Below are 27,608 nucleotides of genomic sequence, written 5' to 3'. Positions count from 1 at the left end.
GTCTGCTATTGGAACATGTACACAGCATACAACGAGGAGACCTTTGCCCTCTAACCTGCGAACTTTTCAGTGTGCCGCTGGCTGAGGCCGGTTTGGTCTCAGAGATGGTGCCAGTGTGGGAGGGGTTTTTTTTTGTTTTCAGTCAATACATTATCACAGCTTTTTTCACAATTAAATAACCAGCACTTTGAGAAACACGAGTCCATAAACAGCAGTTATTTACAACGTAAGTCTTTCGCGGTAATGGCATTTCTGTACAGTTGAAATGGTTTCGGTTAATTTCTATCAACTGCATCGCGAAAGAAAACTCAGGATTAGGATCCTTCCTCATTCAAGTTACAAACAAAAAAAAGGCTAATTAATGGTAAATTCCATAACTTAAGTGCACCAAGTGCTTCATTAAATAGTGAAAGCAGAAGAATGAAAGCCAGCTTTGTAGAACCCTAGCTGTTGCGATTGTGTCGATAGTTTGGTTGTGTTTTCCAGGCCTGTCCGATGCTGTGAAGCCTTGCCCGGAATGCCTTTCCAGAGTCTGCACGTGCTCCTGAGTTGAACATTGAGTCTTTCCAGCACCTTCTTCTGTCCAAAGCTACAATTTCAGTTTGAAATGATTGACTCTGGTTTAATCTGGAGCAAGGAGTGATTGGGGGAATGGGGCAAGGGGAAAGGAGAAGGGGGCGAGGGAAGGGTGGAATAGGGTTGGGAGGGAACAGGAAGGGGAGACTAGGGCAAGGGAGAATGGAGCAGGGAGAGGTGGGAATGGGATGGGGAATGGGGCAATGGGGAGAGGCAAGGGGGCAAGGGGAGGGAGAATGGGGCAGGAGAGGGGGGAATGGGGCAAGGGAAGTGGGGACTTGTGTGGGTGGGCTGAATGGGGTGGATAGAAGGGGGGGACTAAACAGAGAGAGGGGGTAATGGGGCAGGGGAAGGGATAATAGAACATGGAGGAAGGGAATTGGACAGGGGAAGGGGGGGGGAATGGGAGGGGGAAATGGGGCAAGGGAGTGGAACTGGACAAGGGGAGGGGGGTCTTGTGTAGGGGAGGGGGAATGGGGGGGTGAAGGGGGATTGGGCATGGAGAGCGGGTAATGGGGTGGGGGAGGGCGGAATGGTGCTGGGGGGAGGGTGTTGCTGTGAAGTGCAGAAAGGGGTAGCCACTTCTGTGCAAAAAGCCAGAGTTTCACGGGGACGAGGTACATCGAGTCAGCCTGGGTATTCATTTGAATTGTGTGAATAATCAATCTTTGGAATCAAAACTTGTTAGCTGATTAAGACTTTCCATGGGTGGGGGGGGAGGGCGGTGGTGTGTGGTGTAAAGCAGAATGAAGGTCAACTTGTCTCATTGAGCTCTCTGGCTTTTCAATGGCTCAGATTCTTTTTTGATTGGTATTTAGACTGATAGATCATCCAATGCACAACACCATGATGCCTGTGGCTCATCAGAACAGTCTGAAAAATCAATACGGCTTATCAATAGCATTGCAAGGATTGGGATTTAAAAACAGCGATCTCAATCCAAGCATTTGTAGAATCCCGGGCTTTGTCTTGTAGCTTTCTGTGGTATTGAGTAGAGCTGTGAGTGATGTCGGTTTGAACTGCTGTTAAACTTGGGCCTGGGCAGCTCTGCTCATTCCAACATAACTGTGAGCACCACTTCATGACGTGAAGTAGGAGTTTTGCATGGAGTACAGCCGATCTATGGGGTTTCCTATCCTAGCCTGCATGGAACTCGCCTCATTGGTTGCCAGGAGGCAGTCGCCTAAGCTGTTGAGTGATGTGTCGCTGTCCATGTCATGGAAAAGGGTTTCATTACCTGAAGAGGAAAAAAAATGACAAACATCAGCAACTTGACCAACCAGGACTGGGAACAGGCCAGCCAGGAAAGAGAACATCAAATCCCCAAAATGAGGCAACCTCATCCGCAACAATCTACTACAAAGGAAAAAAACAGGCTTGCATTTATATACTGCTTTTGCCAACCTCAGGCCATCACAGGGTGCACTTAAACCAACAGAGTACTTTTGAAGTGTGATCACTATTGCAATGCAGAAAACGTGACAACTAATTTGTACACAGTAAGATCCCACAAAAGGCAATCTGATAATGACCAATTTTGTTGTACAGAAATTGCCTGACAGATTAATTTCTTCTTCTTTCACAGGATGTGATGTCGCTGCCTAGATCAGTATTTATTGCCAACCCTAATTACCCTTGAGAAAATTTTCTTAATGATCCAATCCAGGTAGTGTAGGTACACCCACAGTGCTCTTCAGGAAGAAGTTCCAAGATTTTGACCCAGTGCAAGTGAAGGAACAGCAATATATCTGCAAGTCAGAATTGTGTGTAACTTGAAGGGGAACCATCAGGTGATGGGTGTTCCCGTGTATATGGCACCCCTGTCCTTTTAGATGTAGAGGTCATGGGTTTGAAAGGTGCTTCCTAAAGAAAGCAGGGAAAACCCGGCTCTTCTTCTAATAGTGCCCTGCCTGCCTGAGGGGGCAGAGGAGCTCTTAAATTAATCCCTCATCTGAAACACTGCATCGCCATCAATGTAGCAGCCCCTCAGCCAAGCTAAGCATCATCCTGCATTATGTGCTCACTGGAACGGAAAGTGAGCCCAGAGACTTATTTAACTCAAAGCTGGGAGCGCTCCCAGCACAACTATATCTAACACAAACTGCTACATCATTAGAAAGCTTATGTAGAGAGCTTATGTAGCACATTCTCAAGCTGACTTTCATGCTAAGTTAATTATTTTTCTGAAAAGAAGTCATTGTTATATAGGCAAAGGAGATAGATATTGCACATAGCAGGGTTCTATTAAAAGTAACTGAGGTAAGTGGCCAGTTAATCTGTTTGTGGTGGTGTTAGTTATTGGCCAGTGTACTAGGTAGAACCCCCTGGTCCTCATCAAATGTTTCCAGCGGACCTTGGTTCAATCTTTTAGTTAAATATGGATTTCTGATACTCCTTCAGTCTTGCAGCCAATCATCTTTGAATATAATACTTGAGGGAGATTGCATTTTGTTAGCAGTTCACTCATCCCCAGGGTGTCCCAAGATGCTTGGGTTTTTTGAAGTTTGATGGGGACACATGGCAACCAAATTGTGCACAGCAAGGTCCCATAAACTAAGTAATCTAGCTGTGTTGGTTGAGGGATAAATATTGACCAAGACACTGGGGAGGAGTCTCCTGCTCTTCTTCAACTGGGGCAGGATTCTTCTGCATCCACTTATGCATCCACTTATTAACATCTTTTCGAAAAGACAGTGGCCTCAATTTTTACTGGGCTGGGCATTCCAAGCAGTGGTGTTATAGAGGTCATCAGGTGGGGTGGTCTAGTTCAGAAGGTCAGAGGGATTCTCACGATGGTCAGGATAGGGTTGGCTGGTTGAGGGTGACAATGATAACTTGGTGATTGCTGGGAGAGGTGGATATCGTGGGAGAGTCTGAGCATGGGGCAAGTGTAGTTGCTCATTCGTGGGTTTGGGGGTCCAATCACAGTGGAGCGATGGTCATTTTTCTAAGTTAGCTTGGTGGCTGGTAGAATGAACTGCTACTCCTCCAGGCCCACAAAAACCACTGCTGGTGATAGTTACCCAGAAGGGTAGTTACCCTTCTCACACAGAAGCCTGAAAAATAAACCATACAATATAGCGGGCATCCAGGAGGAGTTCCTAAATTAGTGCCTAATTGAGGGGGTACAGCATCAGGAACACGGTGACCACTGAAATCCCCCCCACCCCTAATACCTTTCTACTACAACACCCACCCTGCAATCCCCACTGTCCCACCTCCCCCCACCGTCAGTTATTGTTTCTGCCAATCCCCGGCCTTGGGTGGGTGTCTTACCAACAACTGCCCCCCCCAGAGGTGCTGCCCACCTGTGTGGAGTGACCAGCCCCTGACTGGCCGTCAGCTCGCAGCAAGCAGGGCATCCACCCCCAGCCCTATGTCCCTCAGGCATCCTCAATCCCGGAAAAGGCTAACCTGTTAATGGCCTGATTGGCACTGAATTCAGCCCACTCCACCCAAAAAAAGAGACATTGCACAGCTCTTGTGGGTTCTCCAGCCAGTGGGCAAGATTTCCCACCTTCTTGCCTCTACTGGATTTCACTCCATGAGTAATTTCAACAGAATAAATAAGGAGAAATGGTTTCCATTGGCAGGCAGGGGTGGGCGCAGATCCTGATTGGAGCTATTGGTACACTGTGAACTCTGGTGGTCTGGAAAGCACTATCTCAATAGTAACTTGCAAAAGGAAGCAGTATCCCAATTAATAAAGCAGATATTTCTAGGTGATGGAGGGACAGTGGAGAGTGGGGTCAATTAGATGATTATTCCAAAGAGACAGCACATCACTAGCTGAGCAGCCTATGTCTGCACTCTCTGATTCTGTGAGCAACTGTTGTGTGCTGTGTGTCTGCTCTGCAGCTGCTACTTTTGGGCTGTTTCTTGACAGTAAACCTAGATGTGGTGAATTGGATTGGACACCTTGATGCTGACTGTAACCAAATTCAAGGAAGGTCGATCCATCAAAAGCGCTATCATGATTGGGAGCAGTTGATCACTTGCTCCAGGCTAACAGCTTAAAATCAGCAAGCATTTCAAGGAGAAAGAAGCAGTCACCATAAGGGTGCATATGGTCTCCCGGCATCTGAGGAGGAGTGAGGCCTTGTCGGAAAGGATCTGTGTTGTATCCATTCTGTTCCATAGCCAGGAGCTGCTGGGGAGGCAGGCTTGAATAAGCATTCATCATCGTCTCCATCCCCGGGTTATTGGAGGTGTTTGCTGGGACTGCACGTGAGAAAAAGGAGATAAAATGAAAGAAATGTCACACAGCATCAGTAGCCTGCTCTTTATGAGACACTAAACCTGTTAAAAAACTGGTCAGGCTTCATCTGAAAAATTGGACCCAATTTCGGGCATCACTTCTGGATGGCTTTGGAGTGGGCGCAGAGGAGATTTACCAGGATGATAACTGGAATGAAGGAAGTTTGTTAGATCTGATAACTGGAGAAACTGGGGTTGTTCTCCTTAGAGGAGACGAGCTTAAATTGAGATTTAATAGAGGTTTTCATAAATCAGAGGTGTTTTGACAAGATTAAATAAGGAGCTACTCTCCAGAATTCTACTGCCCAGCCCACCTCGGAATCAGAGCAGGTGAGGGGCGGACAATGGAAATGTCCGTTGACCTTGGGCAGGATTTTCCAGTCTCGGGTCGAGCGAGACTGTAAAATCCTGCCCACTGTTTCCATTCGTAGGAGAATTGGTCATAGACTTAAGATTTTTAGATAGAATGATAGAACAAATAGGCCATTGGGCCTATCTTGCCTGTGCTGGATCTTTGTGAAAGGTATCCAGTTATTCCCGCTCCCCCAGTCTTTCCCACAATCCCACAAAAGGAAGGCTTTCTTCCTTCAACTACTGACTGAATTCCTGTTTGAAAGTTATTGATGAATCACTTCGCTTTTGCAGTACATTCCAGACCACTGGATATTTCTTCCCCTCTTTACTCCTCTGATACCTTTGGTAAACATCTATAATCTGCACATTTTGATAACAAACTCATCTGCCACTGGAAACAGTTTCTCCTTATCTATTCCATCAATAACCCTTCATACCTTGGAACAACTCTGTCAAGTCATCTCTTTTAACCTTCTCTGCTCCAAGGAGAACACTCCCAGCTCCTCCTGATTGAAGTCCCTCATTCCTCTTATTATTTTCCACAGCCTTTAGAGAATTGTGGACATACGTCTCATTGCCATTCATCTGTCCAATTCACCAGTTTATGTTGTTCTGAAGTCCACTTCATTTTCCTCACTGTTTCGCTGCAGTTTTAAACCTCCTGTCATTCCCTTGTGCGATGTCCACATCATTAACATTGAAAAGATCAGTGATCTGAATACTGACCACAGCAAGGTTTCACTGTATATTTTCCAGTAGTCTGCAACTATGTAGTACACTCTGCTGTCTATCCCTTAATAAATACTGTCACTGACTTCTCTGGTCCCAGGGCTTTGTTATACAGCACTTCATCAAATGTGTTTTGAAAGTCCATGTACACAACTGTAGAATGATGATTGATCAGGAGAGTGTTGTGTTCTTCTCTTACTGGCACACACTGTTCCAGTGTTGTGTTCTCCTCTCACTGGTACATACTGTTCCAGTGTTGTGTTCTCCTCTCACCGGTACACAATGTTCCAGTGTTGTGTTCCTCTCTCACTGGCATGCACTGTTCCAGTGTTGTGTTCTCCTCTCACCAGTACACACTGTTCCAGTGTTGTGTTCTCCTCTTCCTGACAGACACTGCTCCAGTGTTGTGTTCTCCTGTCACTGGCACGCACTGTTCCAGTGTTGTGTTCTCCTGTCACTAGCATGCACCATTCCAGTGTTGTGTTCTCCTGTCACTGGCACACACTGTTACAGTGTTGTGTTCTCCTGTCACTGGCATGCACTGTTCCAGTGTTGTGTTCTCCTGTCACTGGCACACACTGTTGCAGTGTTGTGTTCTCCTGTCACTGGCACACACTGTTGCAGTGTTGTGTTCTCCTGTCACTGGCACACACTGTTACAGTGCTGTGTTCTCCTGTCACTGGCACACAATGTTCCAGTGTTGTGTTCTTCTGTCACTGGCACGCACTGTTGCAGTGTTGTGTTCTCCTGTCGCTGGAACACAATGTTCCAGTGTTGTGTTCTTCTGTCACTGGCACACACTGTTGCAGTGTTGTGTTCTCCTGTCACTGGAACACACTGTTACAGTGTTGTGTTCTTCTGTCACTGGCACACACTGTTGCAGTGTTGTGTTCTCCTGTCACTGGAACACACTGTTACAGTGTTGTGTTCTTCTGTCACTGGCACACACTGTTGCAGTGTTGTGTTCTCCTGTCACTGGCACACACTGTTACAGTGCTGTGTTCTCCTGTCACTGGCACACACTGTTGCAGTGCTGTGTTCTCCTGTCACTGGCACACACTGTTACAGTGTTGTGTTCTTCTGTCACTGGCACACACTGTTGCAGTGTTGTGTTCTCCTGTCACTGGTATGCATTGTTCCAGTTTTGTGTTCTTAATTTCATTCACATTTATAAAATAATTGTGAGGATGTGAATCAGCAAGTGACGGAGAAATCATATCAGTTTGCAGGATCTACCAGTTGCGGTAGATATGTTCACCTGAGAACTAGGTGTCTCTGATTAAGAGCTAGTATTGGCTCTTCCCCAAAAGCCCTAGTACATGGCAACAGCTCTCTATTGCTGCTTATTTCCTTTTTGTTTTTGGAGAGGTAATGATGTGCTCCAGACACTGACCCATTCGTTATCCCTGTAGCATCTTAAGCTGTTCCAAACCTTGACACCAAATACACCAAGTTCCCACATCCCAGCATCCGTACACATAAAAGGCCCACCTCCCAGACTTAACTTGCTGCTGTCAGCTTTCACTTGGCCCACCCTATCTTCCACCCTCTTACCCCTGCCCCCCCCCGAACCTCATGAATGGATCTTTCTGGAACGTGCTGTGTCAGGTGCGGCCATGCCTCTGCTAACCTGTGTTCAGTCGCTGGGTGTTCTGCTGGTCTTGTTGCTGTTGCTGCTGTCGGCGAGCTAACTTCTTCATCTGGTCAGAAAGAGAAAACATGGCATTAACCTACATAGACAGTGTAGTGTGGGGTCCCTCCCCATCCCCCCACACGGGGTCCCCTCTTTCCTTGACGTGGAGCGGGGTCCCTCCCTCTGTCCCCGACACGGAACGAGGGTCCCCTCCCTTTTCCCTGTGCCATGGTGATAAATCCCAGGGACTCTAGGGCAATCCTGGAGATGTGGTGATCCTATCTGCCGCTGACTTACCTTGGCTCTTTGATTCTGGAACCAGACTTGAACAACACGAACACTCAGGCCCGTCTCTGCTGCTAGGGTCTCCCTGACCTTAGAAAGAGCAGAAGCAATCATCAGAATGACCCCCACACTGAGCCGGCATTAACAACCCCACATTAAAGCAGGAGTGATTGAAGACCATTCTGGGTGTGCTTTACTCTCTCTGGCTCTTTCCTGTCCTTACATCCCTCCTGTCTCACTTTCAAGCCAATCAAAGAGCCATTACTGTGCTTGAGTCCACACTGGCTCTGTGTAGAGCATTCCATTCCCTGCTCTACACTCATATATCACTCACAAGATTAGCCCTCCCTCTCAGTCAGGTTCGGGCTAGGGTCAGAGAGTTAGGAATAAGGGTAGGGGCAGACAGTTAAGGTCAGGGTTAAGGTCAGGATGTTGGGATCAAGGTTAGGAAGTCCAGGTTGGAGTTAGAGAAATAGAATCAGGGTTAGCGTCAGAAAGTTCATGTTAAGGTCAGAAAGTTAGGGCTAGGAACAGAAAGTTAGGGCTAGGGCCAGAAAGTTCACATTAGGACCAGAAAGTTTGCGTTAGAGTCAGAAAGTTAGGGCTAGGGTCAGAAAGTTCGCATTAAGGTCAGAAAGTTTACGTTAAGTTAAGAAAATTCATGTTAGGGTCAGAAAGTTCAGATTAGAGTGAGAAAGTACAGGTTCGGACCAGAAAGTTCAACTTAGGGTCAGAAAGTTTGGGCTAGGGTCGAAGTTCATGTTAGGGTCAGAAAATTAGGGCTACGGTCAGAAAGTTCACATTAGGGTCAGAACGTTTGGGCTAGCATCAAGAGTGGTCAAGGGTTTTCGCCAAGATGATGACATGACAAGCAGCCATTGGCACTGAGGTCACACTGGCAGCTTTCAGCCCTGTTTCTGATGGGTTTGAAAGCTTCTATTAACTTTCACGTGGATATTTACACGTGGTATCTACAGAAGGTCTGTACAAGACAATTCTCTCACATGGCTGCCGTCTCCCCTCTGCCTCTGACAACTCAGGCTAGAAGCCTACAGTATAAACTGCTATGAGCTCGGTTAGGGGGCGCAAGTGGGAGTACAGGGAGGCCCAAATTTCCATGGGATTCAATACTCTCTGTCTTTAATTTTGGCTTGTCCTTTTCCTACCTTTCTGCAGGGCTTGGAGGAAACTTCAAAAGATGCCTTGAAGGCGCGCCTCTGTTGCGTGGTCAGAATTGTTCGAGGTCGTTTTGGTCTTTTGGGATCTTTGGAATCATCCCCTCCTTTACACTGTACCTGTCCTAGTTTGCCGATGCAATCCTCATCATCGCTCTTAGCTGCAGGTAAGAGGAAATGGACTGAGTGAATGATCACAAACGTTACGTTACACATGCGCAGCAATGTCATTGTTTGGTACCAACTCAAGCTCATTCTCATTTATAAACAATGGTATTGATCCCATCTTAGTTTAACAGCCTGTACATACATTGGTAGTAATTTACTTACTGACAAATCCCAGTGCCTAATTATTGAGCAAATTCCAAATGTACAATAAAAACTACTCAGGGAATAACTTCCAGGAGACAATATGTACCTAGATTTAGGTTAACCTTTCTGAAAATTTAAACTACACATTTTGTTACACCTTGCACACATCGGAGTAAATTTTGACTTTGTGTTTTCACTTACTGTCAGCCTGTGCATTGTTTTACATTTCCCTCTGTTCTCCTATTTCAAAATTTGATTCTGGAACAGCTAAAGATCCTTCATAGAGAGAAACTTGTTGCTGACTATATGTAACTCTTGGCCTACAGCATTTGATTGGCTCTTAAAGTTGTCAGAGCATCTGGCGACGGGCAATAAATACTACCTTCTACTAGAACAAAGCTCAAACATTGGCCCAAGTCCTTGTTCATAGGAGTTGGTAAATCATTGGTAGAAATCTTTGTTAGTCTTTAAAGAGGATCTAACTGGGCTTTGGCCTAGCAACTAGATTAGTGATGCCAACACTACAGGAATTGAAGATTAATTTCTAAAATATAATTGTGAGCAACTATGAAGTAAAAACAAAGGGTTCGCCAAAAGAAGTACTCCAGTGTTAAAATCAGGAGTTTTCCATTTACTTTAACATTTACATTAATTGGTCCTGAAAATATTGAAGGTGATTTAAAAAAAGTGTTTTGACTAGTAGTCAATCTGCTTTAAAATTGACCATGGGCTGGTGGGGAACCACCAGGTTGGCCATGTTGGGTGACCAGAGACAGGATTAGGGTCATGGAAGGCATGAAACCTCAGGAATACAATCAATCAGAACCGGTGGCCTTAAACTAGGACTGTGGCACTGCTGTTGTACATGACACCTTACTGAAATACTGAGGCCTTATCTTAAAACCTCCAAACCTTAACCCACCCACCTCCCCCCCGCTCCCCCACTCAAGCTTCTGCATAAGCCCAAAACTCTTTCCTTTTTACAGAGCAGCTGCAAAAACAAGGCAAAGATGCCAAAAGAGAAAGCACGCAGGCCGGACGTCTTGTAACTAAAGAAAATGGCAATCTCCCCGATCGTGATACAATTTGTTATCGCAGCTGCCTCACAGGCCTAACTAGAAGAACTGCCAGTAACAAAGGAAAATAACATCATCCCTCAGAGCAGAAGCCTCTACCCACATCCGATTAGTGTGCATGAAACCCTAGTCTTGTGCACCAAAGGACTCTCAATGGAATTCCTAACCTATGCTGTGTTAACTGATTTCTGCTGAGCATTAGCTGGAGGCAATGGATTGGGAAAGGATAGGGGAAAACCAGCCCCAGAGACCCAGCAATAGGTGGGGAGTTCAGAATACTTGATGGCTATCAGTTGGTCCCTGGTGGAAAGTGCATTTGGATGTCAGGGTGTGAATAGCACCCAGTTCGACTCAGCATCTCAGTGACTAATATTCTCAGCTATGAGTCAGAAGGTTGTGGGTTGAAGTTTCTCTTCAGAATCCCAGGTACATAATCCAGGTCGATGCTCCCACTAGTGTATTGCAGGGGTCCTGCCTTTCAGATGAGACATCTGCACCTTCAGATAGACAAAAGCAATCCTTTCACAGGAGAGGAGCTCTCCCTGGCATTTTAGTCAATAGTTATACCCCAGACGACAGTGGAACAGATTATCTGCTCATTATCACAAATGGGAGATTGCAGTGCATAAATCGAATGCTGCATTTCCTACATTACAACAGTGACTGTGCCTCAAAAACTGTTGTAAAGTATATACTGGGATGTCTGAAGCCGTGAAAAGTGTTGTATAAATACAGTTTTATTAGTTTGGGCTCTCACAAGCCAATCTCGCGGTTTGGGAGAGATTCTAGTGGACCGTTTGCTCTTTAATATCTTCTACTTTGGCAGAGTGTCCAAGCCCTTCCTGACTGTCTGCCCAACAAGCACCTCAGGGCATTGTTCCACATTCGAGGCACAGTAAACGGACAAGTTACAGCTTTGATCGCTGTCTCACTGGCAGGGCATGAAACTGTCACTAAGAAAAAGAATCAGTCCCTTCAGGAGAGAAAAGTTTGGAAAGCAAATGCATCGTAGACAGTCATTAATCACAAGGATTGAGAGTTGGACTGCCACTGGAGCCCAGGGAATCTGAACTGCATTAGTACGTCAAAAGTCACACGTCTGATTTGGAAAGTGGATGATTGAGTTTGTGTAGTGCTGGCAATGGAGGCAGACACTTTATCACAGATTCGAGTGAGCGGATAAAGTGTTCATTACTGAAGGGATAATTTGTGTGGGGTTTTGCTGTCCCATTCCCACACCCATTGTTAAACACATTGACAGGGGAAAACCAAGATAAAGGGAAGCCATCGGGAAACCATTCTAAATCAAAATAAAAAGCTACCTATATTTTACTCTTGGCACCATAACTGGGCCAACCAGAAGATTCAAGGGCACTAATTGACTGGCATCTTAACTTTAGGCTCAGGTGCTCCCAGCTCTAGATGTCAACGCCGTTGTGTCCCATTCCTCTACTTCTAATCCCCTTCCTCCCAACTTTATATCTAACAAGTCCTCACTCATTTTGGAAAATATCTTGGCGTAATTATGCCTACTCAACAGCAGGGAGTTAATGCACTGGGTAAAGGCATGACTTTTCACCTCCCTGTGTTCCAATTGTGACTGTGTCTTTAAGAAATGCATTTGTGCCATGTTTCTTGTGAAGGATTTATTTTAGCAGTTTGCTTTATTATTGGTGTCATTTTGTCCATACCTGGCAGCTCATCCTGTTACTGCATAACTTACTTGTGAAAGTGTTTCAATCTGAACTAATGTAGGATTGTTATTTTAGTGTTTTCCCCTAGGTTTTTTCAGAGTGGGGCTAGATTCAGGTTTTGACAGGAAAAGTCATGTGACTGGATGAGGCTAAGTTCATAGAGAGAAACCCAGATCAGTTGCTGTTTGGTGGCTTGAGAGAGAAAAAATAGGTCTCTGTCTGTCCATTTCTCTCTCTGGATTTGGAGACTGGGATCTGCCAGAATATGTCTCTTCCCCTGAACTTCTGTTCTTGAAGGTAGATCTTTCTTTGGAAGCTGCCTGTATAGGAGTCAAAAGGCAGGTGTCTTTCTGTATCAGTCCAGAGGGGTTAAAAGGCTGGAAATCTATCACCTACATCAGCATATCTGTTTGGTGCTAACTGTTCTGAAGTAGGATTTATGGCTATAGGGATATTGCTTAAATTGGAACTATAGAGATCGACAGTTGTTAAGAATTATACTTAGTCATGTTTAAGTATTTTAATTGGTAAAAATTATGCTAACTATTTTTGTTATATTGTAACTGTGTTCTTAAATAAAGTTTGTTTTAATAAAAACTACCTAGTGGGTCAATAGAATCACACTTGGTGTGAAATACCTTTTGCTTACACATTAATGTAAAAATTAAATCAAGTTAGGATCTAACTTCATAATATACTTGGAGTTTCCGATCTGGTCCCTAACACAATCCTACCTGGGATACAATGCCATAGAGGTGGCAACCCACAGGATCGGCTTCAATCACCAACATGAGTTCACATCTGTTTGCATCAGCCACGGCTCAGGGTTAACACTCTCACCTTGGAGGTTGAAGACCATGGGTTTAATGTTAACTCCAGAGACCTGAGCACATAATCCACATCCACACTCCCATGCAATAGTGAGATGGTGCCACATTGTTGGAGGTACCATCTTTCAATTGTGCCGTTAAACCAAGGTCCTGTCTGCCTACCTCAGTGAATGTAAAAGGTCCCATGGTACCATTTCAAAGAGAAGTAGAGAAAGTCTTCCCGGTGCCAATACATATCGTTCAATCGACATTACAAAAGAACTGATTATCTGGACTTTATCATGGTGCTGGTTGTGTGAACTTGCTGTGCGCAAATGATTGCTGGTGTTTCCTCTATTACAACAATGACTACACTTCAAAGAGTTCTAACTGACTGCAATTGCAGAAGAGAGTGTTTGTTTATTTTGGAAGAGAATCGACCTGCTGAGGTTGTGAAAGGTGCTATATAAATGCAAATTCTCTCTCTTTTCACTAGGAGAGGTCACGAGGATGTGCCACTGCTGTATTGGAGATGTGCTCCTTGAAGATAAGGAGATTAAACGGGGCTTCACAGCATCTCTGCTATACCTGACCTTGGTGTGATTAATATTGTCACTGGGTACACCCATTCCTCTGTGAATAATGCTCTTCACTTCAACGAATGGACTACATCATCAAATAATATTGATGTAATCTGTTTGGAGATTTTGTTTGGTTCATGATGGAACATCAACCTCCTGGATTTATATATATAATGGCAATGACTTATCTGGATAAAATAACTGTCAATCAATGATAAACGCAGAGAAAAGAGGCCATTCAATTCATCCTACTGATCCAGTGGCCCATCCCAGATATCAACAATTCTGTCCGTTAAGCATTCCCCATTTCTTTGGCATCTGGCACTTCCAGTGGATCACTATGAGAGGCAGGTTCATTGCTGCTATCGTGGCACAGGTGCAACTACTGTGTGCACAGTAAGATACAACAAGCAGCACTGCCACAAATGAGCAGTTAATCTGCATAAGCCATCAGCTGTGGTCAAAGAAGAGATATTGGCCAGGAGACCAGGACAACTGCATCTGCCTTTTGCCCAGTTTTGTACCTGGCTTCAGCCGCCCGACAATCAGTTTAAGTGAATTTTATTCCAATCTCCATCTCCCTCTCTTGTCATTATTGTGCACTGAATGGCAGCAAGTTAGCCCAATATTTATTTGTATTAGCAACACGTATCAGCAGAAGAGGCTGACGAGTGACAGCTTGCTGGTGTCATCCAGCAGGTCAATTGCCTGTGGAGTACTCCATTTCTCGTTGCTCTGGATCTCCCAGGTAAGAGTCAGGTTTCCCTCCCTGACCCGAGGGAGGCAAACTTTGAGTGATCTCAGGTATCAGTGGAAGCTGAGTTCCCTGCAGGCCCAGTCTAGGATGGGCCTTGTACAAGGGGTAGAGTGTTGCAACGTTCAGCCCTCGAGAACCACTTGCTTGACTCTTCTCTCAGGAATTCATACCACCCCCATCTTAATTAAATTCACTGCCTGCGGCAAATGTAACACAAGAGAATACCAACTGTCCATAGGTGCAAGAGTGGATTACACTTCACAAAATAGCAATCGATCCTAGCACTGAGCACACTGGAAATAACACAGAGCTAAATGGGTGTGGGTGGTACTCTGATTGCTAAAAGATCTGTCAACCAAGCACTTTGCTGAGTTTGTGTGTAATAAATGAAACTACTTATTTTTTAAAGTTTTCTCTTTATCTGATGTGCGCTTGTAAATGAGCGCTTGTGGAGATTGGCACTTGGTTAACTAAAGATTGTATATTTCAAGGCACACTCAAAGCTGCCTAGGAATAGGAATGCAACTCTTTTGGGATATTTTAATTTGTCACACAGATCAATTTATAGGTCACTGAACAGTAGTTAGTGAACAGTTAGTTAGAAGCAGGAGGAGGAGAAGGTGCGGAGATCCATACCGCTGAAGTGTTCTGAATTAACTCTGAGGAGCTGGGGGCACAGAAAAGCTCTGGGAGTCATTTGGTAGCTCTATGTAGGATTAATTAATGACTTCATAGTGAAGGCGTCACTAGGTAATAGTGATCATAATATTACTGAACTTCACATTCAGTTTGAGGGGGAGGGAGGAATGGATCTAAAACAAGTGCTTTAAACTTACATAAGGTCAATTATGACAGCATGAAGCTAGAACTAGCTAAAGTAAACTTTAAGGTCAGTTAAGGTTAGTGGAGATGCAGTGGCAAACACTTAAGGAGATATTTCAGAATATTCAGAGAAAATGCACCCCGGTGAGAAAGAAAGACACTCAGGGAAGGACACACCATCTGTGGCTACCTAAAGTGAAAGGTAGCAATAAATAGAAACAAAAAGCATATATAATTCTGCAAAGATGAGGGATAGATCAGCAGATTGGTAGGATATAAAGAACAGCAAAGAATGACTAAAACCTTAATAGGAGGGAGAAATTTGAGTACGAGAGAAAGCTAACTAGAAATAACAAAACAGATAGTAAGAGTTCCTGCAGGTATTTAAACAGGAAAAGAGTAAGTAAAGTGAGAGTGTTGGTCCTTTAGATAGAGAGTCTAGAGAATTAATAATGGAAACTAAGGAAATGGTGGGTGATTTGAACAGATATTTTGCATCTGTCTTCACTCTACAGGATAGAAATAACTGTGAGTCAGGAGGTGATAGGAAGGGAGGAACTAAAAACAATCTTCAGGGAAAGGGTATTGAGAAAACTAAAAGCTGACAAGTCCTCAGGTACTGATGGACTTCATCCTAGGGTTTGAAAAGAAGTGGCTGCTGAAATAGTGGACACATCAGTTTTAATGTTCCAAAAATAAGATTTTACAGTGTAGGGACATATTAGCTTGAATAGAGGATTGGTTAGCTAAAAGGAAACAGAGAACAGACATAAACAGATGTTTTTTGAGTTGACAAAATCTGGCGAGTGGAGTCACACTGGGATCAGATTGGACTCGCTGGCTTCTATCCATTAGATTTGATAAGATTGAGATGTGATTTTACTGAAACATGCAAGACCCTGAGGGTTCGCAACAGTATGGATGCTGAGATGTTTCCCTTGTGTGAGAGGCTAGAATATGAGACACAGTTTGAAAATAAGGGATCTTCTAGTTAAGACAGAGAGAGTGTCAGGAATCATTGGAGCTCTCTTCCCCAGAAAGCGGTGCAGGCAGGGCCACTGAATATTTTTAATGCTGAGGTGGATAGGTTCTTTACTAACAAAGGAGTCAAAGGGAGTAGGTGGGAATATGGAACTGAGGCCACAATCAGACAGGCCAAAATATTATAGAATAGAGGGGCAAACTCAAGGGGTCTAATGACCTATTCCTGCCCTTAATTCATACGTTCATTTATGCTGTTGAGGTTGGGGTTGAGAGACCCAGGGACAATATCAGCCTAGTGAAGCTGTCATTGGGGCAATGGAATTGTTCATGAACAGTGGTGTTCTGCTCAGACCAGCAGAGAGTTGGAATCGTGGTGCTGATTAGATTATTTTTATTGGCTAGGACAGATTTATTGCCCTCGAGAGGGTGTCTGCTTGAATGGCTGCTGTCCATCTGGTGTATGTACACCCACAGTGCTGTTAGGGAGGAAGTTCCACGATTTTGACCCAGCAACAGTGAAGGAATGGTTGATATATTTCCAAGTCAGGATGGTGTGTAACTTGGAGGTGGTGTTGTTCCCAGGTATCTGTCACCCTTATCTGTCTAGATGGAAGAGACTGTGGATTTGGAAGGTGCTGCCTAAGAATTCTTGGTGAGTTGCTGTAGTGCATCTTGTAGATGGTACACATGACTGTCACTGTGCATCGTTGGTGGAGGATTGAATGTTTGTGGATCAAATTCCAATCTAGTGGACTGCTCTGTCCAATTACGCAAGGAGAGTGGAGCCAACTCCAGGTGACAAGCAAGTGTGTCCCGCATCAAGTTCATAAATACTAGCCTCTTAACAAGACAGTTCCATGATCACGGTGGGGCCAAGGCAGCCTTTGGTTTCGGTGGGCGAGGCAGAAGAGCCAGCCATGACTTCGTTCCAGAGGTGGTTAGCATGCCCACCCCATCAGTGGATCTTGTGTCAGTGGCTGCCAAAGAACACCTGACAGAATTACAGAGTTCTGCAAGGGTCAGAAAAGTCTTCAGGCCAACTGACCTTATGAATTAGAATCATAGAAACCCTACAGTGCAGAAGGAGGCCATTTGGCTCATCGGATCTGCACCAACTGATGATCTGGAGGAGGGAACCGAGTGCAGGGTGTCGAAATTTGCTGATGACACCAAGATTGGGGGAAAGGCAAATTGTGCGGAGGGTGTGGAGAGTCTGCAGAAGGATCTAGATAGGCTGGGCGAATGGGCCAGGAAATGGCAAATGGAATTTAATGTTGGCAAGTGTGAGGTGGTCCACTTTGGTAGGAAGAATGGTAGGAAGGACTATTACTTACGTGGCGAAAAACTGCAGCAGGCGACGGTGCAGAGGGACCTCGGGGTCCTTGTGCATGAGTCGCAAAAACCCAGCTTGCAGGTGCAGCAGGTGGTCAGGAAGGCAAATGGGATGCTGGCCTTCATAGCGAGGGGGATTGAATATAAAAGTAGGGAGGTCTTGCTGCAGCTGTATAGGGCATTGGTGAGGCCGCAGCTGGAGTACTGTGTGCAGTTTTGGGCGCCGCACCTGCGCAAGGATATTTTGGCCCTGGAGGGAGTGCAGAGGAGGTTTACTAGGCTGATACCGGAGTTGAGGGGGTTGAGCTATGAGGAGAGGCTGAATAAACTAGGCTTGTACTCGTTAGAGTTTAGAAGAATGAGGGGAGATCTCATTGAGACGTATAAGATGATGAATGGGATGGATAGGATAGAGGTGGAGAGACTCTTCCCGCTCAAAAAAGACAGTAGGACTAGGGGGCACAGCCTCAAGATAAGGGGGAGGCGGTTTAGAACGGAGTTGAGGAGGAACTTCTTCACTCAAAGGGTGGTGAATCTCTGGAATTCTCTGCCCGTTGAAGTGGTGGAGGCTGCCTCGCTAAATATTTTTAAGAAGCGGGTTGATGGGTTCTTGATAAGAGAGGGGATTAAGGGTTATGGGGAGAGGGCGGGAAAGTGGAACTGAGCCACGACAGATCAGCCATGATCTTATTGAATGGCGGGGCAGGCTCGAAGGGCTAGATGGCCTACTCCTGCTCCGATTTCTTATGTTCTTATGTTCTTATGTTCAACAACAATCACACCCAGGCCCTATCACCATAATCCCTCATATTTACCCCGCTAATCCCTCTAACCTATGCATCCTGGGACACTACGGGGCAATTTACCTGCACCTAACCTGCACATATTTGGACTTGAATTGTTTTCTCCTATGTACCTTCTCTAATATTGTTATTTGCCTGCCTGTGTGGTAACTGTTTTTCTTTTAATTTTATCATAGGTAGTCCAAGAATTTACAGGGGGGAGAAGGAGTGTGGTGGCGTGGCCCTTTAAAAGAGCGATCCTTTGTGGACCATGCGAGAGAGCTGAAGGCAATGGAGTGAAAGCCTGGACAATCAGGAGCAAGGGTGAGCAATCCCAGGGCTGGAGAGCTTCAGTTGGAGTTAGGCTGCTGTTAGGAGTAGACATGTATTAGTTGTGCTGTTGAACACTTTGCGTATGTAGCTCTTCTTACAATAAACCCTTTAATTTATTAGTTAAGGACTCCGTTACTGTAGTATAGAGAGACAATATCTTGGAGGCAACACTGAATAAAACTTTATGGGTAAAAGTTAGGAATTAAAGAAAGGGCAGCCACATTCCTAGGTGGTTAGACCACCAGATAATCAGTGGGAAATTAGGGGCAAATATATGCACAATTTACAAATGTGTGTAAAAATGATAATAGAGTAAATATTCCAACTTCCCCAACATAAATTGGGGTAAGTCATAGCGTTAAGGGTTTGATTGGGGTGGATTTCTTGAAATGTGTACAGGAGAAATTCTTAGGCCAATATGTAGAGGGTCCAACAAGGGAAGGAGCTGTACTGGCTTAATTTTGGGGAATGGAGCCAGAAAGGTGGTTGAGGTAGTGGTGGGAGAGCATTTTAGTGATAGTGATCACAACATGTAAAATTTAAGCTTGTTATGGACAAAGAAATAGGTAAGCTGCAAAAAAAAAAGTCTTGGATTGAGGGAATCAGGATCTGGCCAAGATAAACTGATAAGAACGACAGGTGGGGAAAGCTACAGAAGAGCAGTGCAGTGGAGGGCATTCAAAAAGGAAATAGAGAGGCTACAAACCCAGCATGTTCCCTTTAGGGCAATAGGAAGAAGTAACAAGCCCAGGGAACCATAGGTGACCAGAGATATTAAGGTTAAAATGAGAAGGAAAAGAAACATTTTTAGCAAGTACAAGAGGAGCAAATCAGTGGAGGCATTAGTGAAATACAGAAAAGCAATTAGGAAAGCAAAGAGGGATATGAGAAAGCTCTGGGTGGTAAAAGGAGGAAAATCCCAAGATATTCTTTAAGTATATCAATGGGAAGAGGATAACCAGGGAAAAAGCAGGGCCCATTCGGAATCAAGGAGGCAATCTGAGAGTGGAACCTGAAGACACTGGTGGCGTGTTGAACAAATACTTCACATCCGTCTTCACCCAAGAGAATGAGGATGATGGTATGGAATTCAGGCAGAGAGTGTGAAGTTCTTGATCAAATGACATAGGGAAGGACAAGGTATTAGAGGTGTTGGCACACTTAAAATTTGGACAAATCTCCAAGTCCGGATGAACTGTGTTTCAGGCTGCTGTAAGGCAAGAGAGGAAATGGCAAATTTTTAATTCCTCTCTGGCCAAGGAGGAGGTGCCTGAGGACTGGAGAACAGGTAATGTCGTTCCGCTTATTAATAAGGGTTGTAGAGATAAATGAGGGAACCTCAGACCAATGAGTCTCACATCAGTGGTAGGGAAACTACTAGAAAAAGTTCTGAAGGAGAATATTCATCTCTACTTGGAGAGGCAAGGCTTGATCAGGGAAAGTCAGCATGGCTTCATCAGAGGGGGGTCATGCCTAGCAAATTCAATTGAATTTTTTGAGGAGGTGACCAGGAGTGTAGATGAGGGTAATGCAGTTGATATAATTTATATGGATTTCAGCAAAGCCTTCGACAAGATCCCCACATGGGAGATTTGTAAAAAAAGTAAATTCACATGGGATACAGGGTAATTAGATAATTAGATAAAAGTGGTTCAGTTGTAGGAGACAGAGGATGATGACAGAAGACTGCTTTAGTGACTGGTAGACAGTGTCCAGTGGCATACCATAGGGATCTGTGTTGGGTCCCCTATTATTCGTCATTTATATAAATGACATAGTTTGCAGGTGACACAAAGATTGGCCGGGTGGTTAACAGTGGGTTTGGGTATCTTGGGCTATAAGAAGATGTAGACAAGATGGTCAAATGGGCAGATAAGTGGCAGATGGAATTTAACTCTGAAAAGGTGATTCACTTTGGAAAGAGTAATTTGGCAAGGAAATATTCAGTGAATGACACAACGCTAGAAAGCACTGTGGAACAATGGGGCCTTTGTATGTTTGTCCATAGATCTCTGAAGCTGGAAGGGTATGTTTGTAGGGTGGTGAAAAAGGCACTTTGGACACTTGCCTTTATCAATTGCAGCATAAATTACAAAAGCAGTTGCAGTCGAAGACATTATGGCAACATTAATGAATTATAGAATGTTGCTAATATCATAGCTGGAGTACTATTGTCACATTATAGGAAGGATGTGGTTGCACTGGAGGGGGTGCAGAGGAGATTCACCAGGATGCTGCCTGGGATGGAACATTTAAGTTATGAAGACAGGTTGCATAGGCTGACGTTATTTTCGTTGGAGTAAACTGAGGAGTAACCTCATCAAGGTGTACAAGATTATGAGGGGCATGGACAGAGTGGATAAGGAGCAGCTGTTCCCCTTAGTTGAAGGATCAGTCACAAGGGGACATAGGTGCAAGGTGAGAGGTAGGAACTCCGGGGGGATGTGAGGAAAAACTTTTTTACTCAGAGCATGGTGACAATCTGGATTGCGCCGCCTGGAGCGGCGGTAGAGGTGGGTTGCCTCACATCCTTAAAAAGTGCTTGAATGAGCTCAAGGCTATGGGCCAAATGCTGGTAAATGGGATTAGGTGAGAGGTCAGGTGTTTCACAAGTTGGTGCAGATGGACCAAAGGGCCTCTTCTGCACTGTATAATTCTATGATTCTGATTGTTTGCCACAATGAGTTGCGTTGAGTTGTTACAAGAACCAAAGGCAATATGAAGAAAAACATTTTTACACAGAGTGTTTAGGATCTGGAATGCGTTGCATGTGAGTGTGGTAGAGACAGATTCATAGAACATAGAATAGTATAGCACAGTACAGGCCCTTCGGCCCTCAATGTTGTGCTATGTCCAAACACAAGATCAATCAATCCCACTCCCTTTCATTCTGTGCTCCATGTGCCTATCCAATAACTGCTTGAAAGTTCCTAAAGTGTCCGACTCCACTATCACAGCAGGCAGTGCATTCCACACCACAACCACTGAGTAAAGAATCTATCTCGGACATCGCTCCTATATCTCCCACCATGAACCTTATAGTTATGCCCCCTAGTAACAACTACATCCACCTAAGGAAATAGTCTCTGCGCGTCCACTCTATCTACACCCCTCATCATCTTATAAACCTCTATTAAGTCGCCTCTCGTCCTCCTCCGCTCTAAAGAGAAAAGCCCCAGCTCCCTCAGCTTTCCTCATAAGACCTACCCTCCCAACCAGGCAGCAGCCTGGTAAATCTCCTGTGCACTCTCTCCAATGCTTCCACATCCTTCTTATAATGAGGTGACCAGAACTGAACACAATATTCCAAATGTGGTCTCACCAACGTCCGGTACAGTTACAGCATAACCCCACGGTTCTTAAACTCAAACCTCCTGTTAATAAACGCTAGCACATTATAAGCCTTCTTCACGGATCTGTCCGCTTGCGTGGCAACCTTCAGAGATCTGTGGTTATGAACTCCAAGATCTCTCTGTTCCTCCACATTCCTCAGAACCCTGTCATTGACCCTGTAATCTGCATTCAAGTTTGTCCTACCAAAATGAATCACCTCACACTTGTCAGGGTTAAACTCCATCTGCCACTTTTCGGCCCGGCTCCGCATCCTATCACTGTCTCCTTGCAGCCTATAAGAGCCCTCCACCTCATCCACTACTCCACCAATCTTGGTGTCATTCAATTGTGGCATTCAAAATTATGAACAATACTCAAGTAAAGTAGGTAGGGGGATTGAATTTAGGAGTCGCAGCGTCATGTTGCAACTGTACACAACTCTGGTGCGGCCGCACTTGGAGTACTGTGTGCATTTCTGGTCCCCACATTACAGGAAGGATGTGGAGGCTTTGGAGAGGGTGCAGAGGAGGTTTACCAGGATGTTGCCTGGTATGGAGGGGAGGTCCTATGAGGAGAGACTGAGGGATTTGGGGTTGTTTTCGCTGGAAAGAAGGCGGCTAAGAGGGGATCTTATTGAAACATATAAGATGATTAGAGGTTTAGATAGGGTGGACAGTGATAGCCTTTTTCCTCGGATGGAGAAAGCTAGCACGAGGGGGCATGGCTTTAAATTAAGGGGGGGTAGTTATAGGACGGATGTCAGGGGTAGGTTCTTTACCCAGAGGGTGGTGAGGGATTGGAATGCCCTGCCTGCTGCGGTTGTAAATGCGCCTAGTTTGGGGGCGTTTAAGAGATCCGTGGATAGGTTTATGGACAAAAAGGGATTGGTTTAGGTTAGTGGGTCATTGTTTTTTAACTGGTCGGCGCAACATCGTGGGCCGAAGGGCCTGTTCTGCGCTGTAATGTTCTATGTTCTATGTTCTAAGTAATCTTTGTTGTCTTTACTTTTGAGGCTTTCATGTACATTCCCTATTGGGTATATAGGCCATTACAATCTTTCTTTTGACATACTTTTGTGCATTAAATGCATTAATATATATATTTACTTTCTTGATCATTCAATTTTGCAGTTTTCCTTTACCTTCCTATTTGCTTTTTGTATTTCTTTTCTCATTAATTCATATTCCTCCTATGTTGTCTACTGTCTCTATGTGATTGCTGTTGCTTCAATGCTCAGCTTTGCTTACTTTTCTTATCTGCTCCAGTTAATTTTCCATTAGTGATTCTGGCCAGGGTTGCTATATACTGGGTAAGGAAAAGTCCAGTGCACATTGTAAAAAGACCATTCTCTTTTATCCCTTTCTTTGTAGACATTGAGATATTGGACCAAATGGCCTGTCTTTGACTATTCTTGCCAGTTTATGGGAAGATAATTAAAACCTCTCATTCCACGGATGGAATTTTACATTCCCATTATAGCGGCGGGGGTGGGGGGGGCTGGAAAATGTGGCAAGCCATTCAAGAGCCCTTTGCCTTCAGAGGAACCAGAAAATCCCACCATCAGGAGGGGCTGTAAAACTTCACCCCACGTCTTTTACTTGTCCATTGGTTTACCCGTGTCTTTCTTTTTCCACCTCCCCTTCCATTATTAGGTTGTTCATTCACATAATTAACCCCTAATTCTTATCTCAATTCACATGGGCCTTGTTTTATTTCTCTCTGTATGCATTGTATCCCTTATTATTGCCCCTTAGGGTGGGATTTTCTGGTCAATGGACTGTCAATAGCCCATGAAATTGTGCATCCCGCTCACCACAATTCCAGCAGTGGGTGGGGCTGAAAGATTTACTCCTTAGTGTTATCCCTAATTAGTGTAGTTACTCCTTTTTCCTGTCCTCTTGTGTTCTCCTCCCTATCATTCTAAATATGTTCTAACTTGCAATATTTAATTGCCAATCTTGTTCTTTATATAGCCATGGTTCAGTACTTATTACTATAGCTGGTTCTTTACTACAGATTCATACCTGTAGTTACCTAGTGATTTTTGGGACACTATGTACAATGAGGCAATGTAATTTTTTTTATTGATCACTTATCTCACTGTCAGATGGTTGCCTGAGCAGACTGTCAAAGATTTTTTGGCAGAACGCCTCATTGCCAGAATTTTTAAACAAGCGCCAAGAACTAAGTCGACTGATGGTGAGAAAGGCCCTCCCCATCAGATCCTTCTTACACACCTAGAATCTCATCCCATCTGCACGTTACCCTCGAGGTGACTGTGGTTTTAAAGTTTATTTATTAGTGTCACAAGTAGGCTCACATTAACACTGCAATGAAGTTACTGTGAAACTCCCTCAGTTGCCAGACTCCGGCGACTGTTCAAGTACACTGAGGGAGAATTTAGCATGGCCAATGCACCAAACCAGCACATCTTCCAGACCGTGGGAGGAAACCGGAGCACCCAGAGTAAACCCACACGGACACAGAGAGAACTCCGCACAGACAGTGACCCAAGCTGGGAATCGAACCTAGATCATTGGCGCTGTGAGGCAGCAGTGCTAACCACTGTGCCACTATGCCTCAAGTGAGAATGAGACCATTCTCCATCTCCTTGAAGAATATGCCTTTGAAAAGAAGTTCTGGAGAAAGATGAGGTGGTTTTTGTCAAGGCTCATCCTGAGCAGGGCTGTTATGCAGGATCCTGTGCTATACAGACTTTCTCAGGGACACAATCCAAGACAAACATTAGCTGTTGCTGGAGGTATGCACTAAAGCTTGGGGTAGCTACAACAGAGGTGCAATGGGGGAAGGGCGCCGTCTAATAACTTTCACGATGTGGAGATGTTGACGTTGGACTGCGGTAAGCACAGTAAGAAGTCTCACAACACTGGGCTAAAGTCCAACAGGTTTATTTGGCAGCACAAGCTTTCAGAACCTTAGGCTCCTTCTTCACCTATGGTGTTGCAAGAACTTTCAGCTAGAGTGCTGAATTGTGTAGAACCCCCTCAGGCTGCATGACTCATATTGAATGAATGCGGTATTACATGTATCACAATTGTATTGAAGCACCTCAGAGTGAAACATGTTCTCTGCAGACAACTTAAATACCATTGCACCATTTGAATTGACCATTTTGAGATATCTGTAATGTTTCTTTGACTGTATTGAGAACCCAAGTGCAGCATGATGTCCATAGAGAATATGAATATTACTGCATTTTATGTGAGGACCACTTTGAAATGTTTGTATTGTTCTTTCAGATATTTTACAAATAAAGTACATTTTTGCAAAAAGAAAATCAAGCTACGTCACTTCTTGGCCTTTTGGTCAAGATCAAGCGTGAAAGCAGGTGTAATGCCTGATTTTTTTTAAATTTGATTTAATCTGATTCATTATTATCACATGTATTAGTATACAGTGAAAAGTATTGCTTCTTGCGCGCTATACAGACAAAGCATACTGTACGTTGAATACAATGTTACAGTCAATAGCGAGGATGTTGAGAAAGATCAACTTAATGCAAGGTAGGTCCATTCAAAAGTCTGACGGCAGCAGGGAAGAAGCTGTTCTTGAGTCGGTTGGCACGTGAGCTCAGACTTTTGTATCTTTTTCCCAAAGGAAGAAGGTGGAAGAGAAAAAGTCTGGGTGCATGAGGTCCTTAATTATACTGGCTGCTTTGCCAAGGCAGCAAGTAGTAGACAGAGTGAATGGATGGGAGGCTGGTTTGCGTGATTGATTGGGCTACATTCATGACCTTTTGCAGTTCCTTGCAGTCTTGGGCAGAGCAAGAGCCATACCAAGCTGTGATACAACCAGAAAGAATGCATTCTATGCTCCATCTGTAAAAGTTGGTGAGTCACAGCTGACACGCCAAATTTACTTAGTCTTCTGAGAAAGTAGAGGCGTTGGTGAGCTTTCTTAACTATAGTGTCGGCAGGTTGTTAGTAATCAGGACACCTAAAAACTTGAAGCTCTCAATCCTTTTTACTTCATTCCTGTTGATATAGACAGGAGTATGTTCTCCTCTACAGTTCCTGAAGTCAATGATAATCTCCTTCGTTTTGTTGATATTGAGGGAGAGATTATTGTCACTGCACCAGTTCACCAGATTCTCTATCTCATTCCTGTATTTTGTTTAGTCATTGTTTGAGATCCGACCCACTACGGTGGTGTCATCAGCAAATTTGAAAATTGAATTGGAGGGGAATTTGGCCACACAGTCATAGGTGTATAAGGAGTATAGTAGGGAACTTAGAACTTACCTTGTGGGGCGCCGCTGTTGAGGAAGACTGAGGAGAAGGTGTTGTTGCCTACCCTTACAGATTGTGGTCTGTGATTAGGACGTTCAGGATCCAGTTGCAGAGGAAGGAGCTGAGGCCCAGGCTTGTAGTTTGGAGACGAGTTTCATAGGAATAACGCTCTTGTCAGCTTGGATCTAGTATGTTCCATTTGTGGGGGCCATGAAATGGATTCAATTGGAATTTGAATTGATTTTTGGACTAAGCAAGGAAATGAATTAAGAACCTGCCCTGTCCACTCTGCAAATTGCTTTTTGTAACTCTGAGAAAGGAATTAATTTTTTTAAAAAAGAGCTAACTCTTTAAATACTGTCACTGTTTCTTTGACGGTACTGAAGCACCTCAGATTGTAACATGGTGCACATAGAGAGCCTGAATATTATATGCACTGTGTGAAATGGCATTTTGGAAAGCTGTTTCAGATGCATTATGAATAAAGTATATTTTTGCAAAAAAAATCAAGCTACCATTGTAGTGAAGTACTGAGGAAGTGCAGCATCATTGGAGGTACCATCACTTGGAAAGGATGTTAAATCAAAGCGTCATCTGTGTTTTTAAGTGGGTACAAAAGATCCTGTGGAACTGCTTTGAAGAAGTGCAGGAGAGTTGCCCTTTGTGTCCTGGCCAATATTTATCCCTCAATTAACATCACAAAAACAGAGATTGGTCATTATCATGTTGCTGTTTGTGAGGGCTTGCTGTTCACAAATTGGCTGCAATGTTTCCTACACTCCTTCTAAGGTACTTCAATAACTCTAAAATGCTGGTAGTCACGGAAATGCCACATAAATGAAAGTTTTTCTTTCCTTCAGTGTCAAGCTTGAATAACACACTTGGGGTGAGATACTCGGGGATGCCTGGCACCTAAGCAACTATACGCATCCGAGGAGTCACCAGCTTCAGGAAATTATTGGTGAGGGCAAAAGAGAAAATAAATGAACACTTTGTGCCAACACAGCAGACTTTTGAATTCAACCTGTTGTCTTCCTCAAACCCAGCAACGACAAATCTCGTCAGTGTAGAGGGCAATTTGTTATTATTTTCTGCGACAAAGTGAACACACACAGACAGCCAGACAGGCTGGGGCAGCTTAGCAAACTTCGCTGAATCAACGGCAGAGGGGGAGGCGGGGTAGGGGCTTTAAGAAGTTTCATTTCCAAAGACAGGTAAACAGAGTTAGGATTACTCCTCGTGTGTGACAGGCCTTGCATTTAGCTAAACAGGGGACCAGCTGTGCGTATAACATTTATTCTATCGATGCAAGAGAACGCAAACATTAATTAAGTTGTCTTTGGAAGCCCCTCATTCTACAGCGCTGAGGGGAAAGAGGCCATTGATACGCTTGCCTACTTAGTCAAACCTCCATAAAAAAAGGGCCAAGGCTAGTACAAGAAGCCATTGACTAACTCTCGCTCCCCCCACCCACCAAAATTAATAAAGACTTTGGTTCACAGACATCACTAAGAGGGAGAGGGGGGCATTAGTG

The 27,608-nt window shown here is 44.3% G+C and overlaps 1 protein-coding gene across 1 annotated transcript in view; it reads right to left on the bottom strand.

Annotated features, from left to right (window-relative positions):
* Positions 1 to 1,133: 1,133 nt before the first annotated feature.
* Positions 1,134 to 27,608, bottom strand: part of LOC145348422 (LIM homeobox transcription factor 1-alpha-like) — a 250,164-nt gene continuing 223,689 nt past the window's right edge. Inside the window, exons 5-9 of the mRNA XM_080196636.1 lie at positions 9,001 to 9,170; positions 7,847 to 7,924; positions 7,547 to 7,616; positions 4,630 to 4,797; positions 1,134 to 1,813 (exon numbers count right to left, since the gene is read on the bottom strand). Of these exons, the coding sequence (XP_080052762.1) occupies positions 1,656 to 1,813; positions 4,630 to 4,797; positions 7,547 to 7,616; positions 7,847 to 7,924; positions 9,001 to 9,170 (644 nt within the window). The 3' untranslated portion in view covers positions 1,134 to 1,655. The remainder of the gene's footprint in view (positions 1,814 to 4,629; positions 4,798 to 7,546; positions 7,617 to 7,846; positions 7,925 to 9,000; positions 9,171 to 27,608) is intronic.

The sequence above is a fragment of the Carcharhinus amblyrhynchos genome, chromosome 9 (genome assembly GCF_965287045.1).
Source record: "Carcharhinus amblyrhynchos chromosome 9, sCarAmb.v2.hapA, whole genome shotgun sequence".
Classification (NCBI taxonomy): domain Eukaryota; kingdom Metazoa; phylum Chordata; class Chondrichthyes; order Carcharhiniformes; family Carcharhinidae; genus Carcharhinus; species Carcharhinus amblyrhynchos.
The sequence above is the reverse complement of the archived record's forward strand: the minus strand, read 5'-3'. Positions and strand labels throughout refer to the sequence as shown.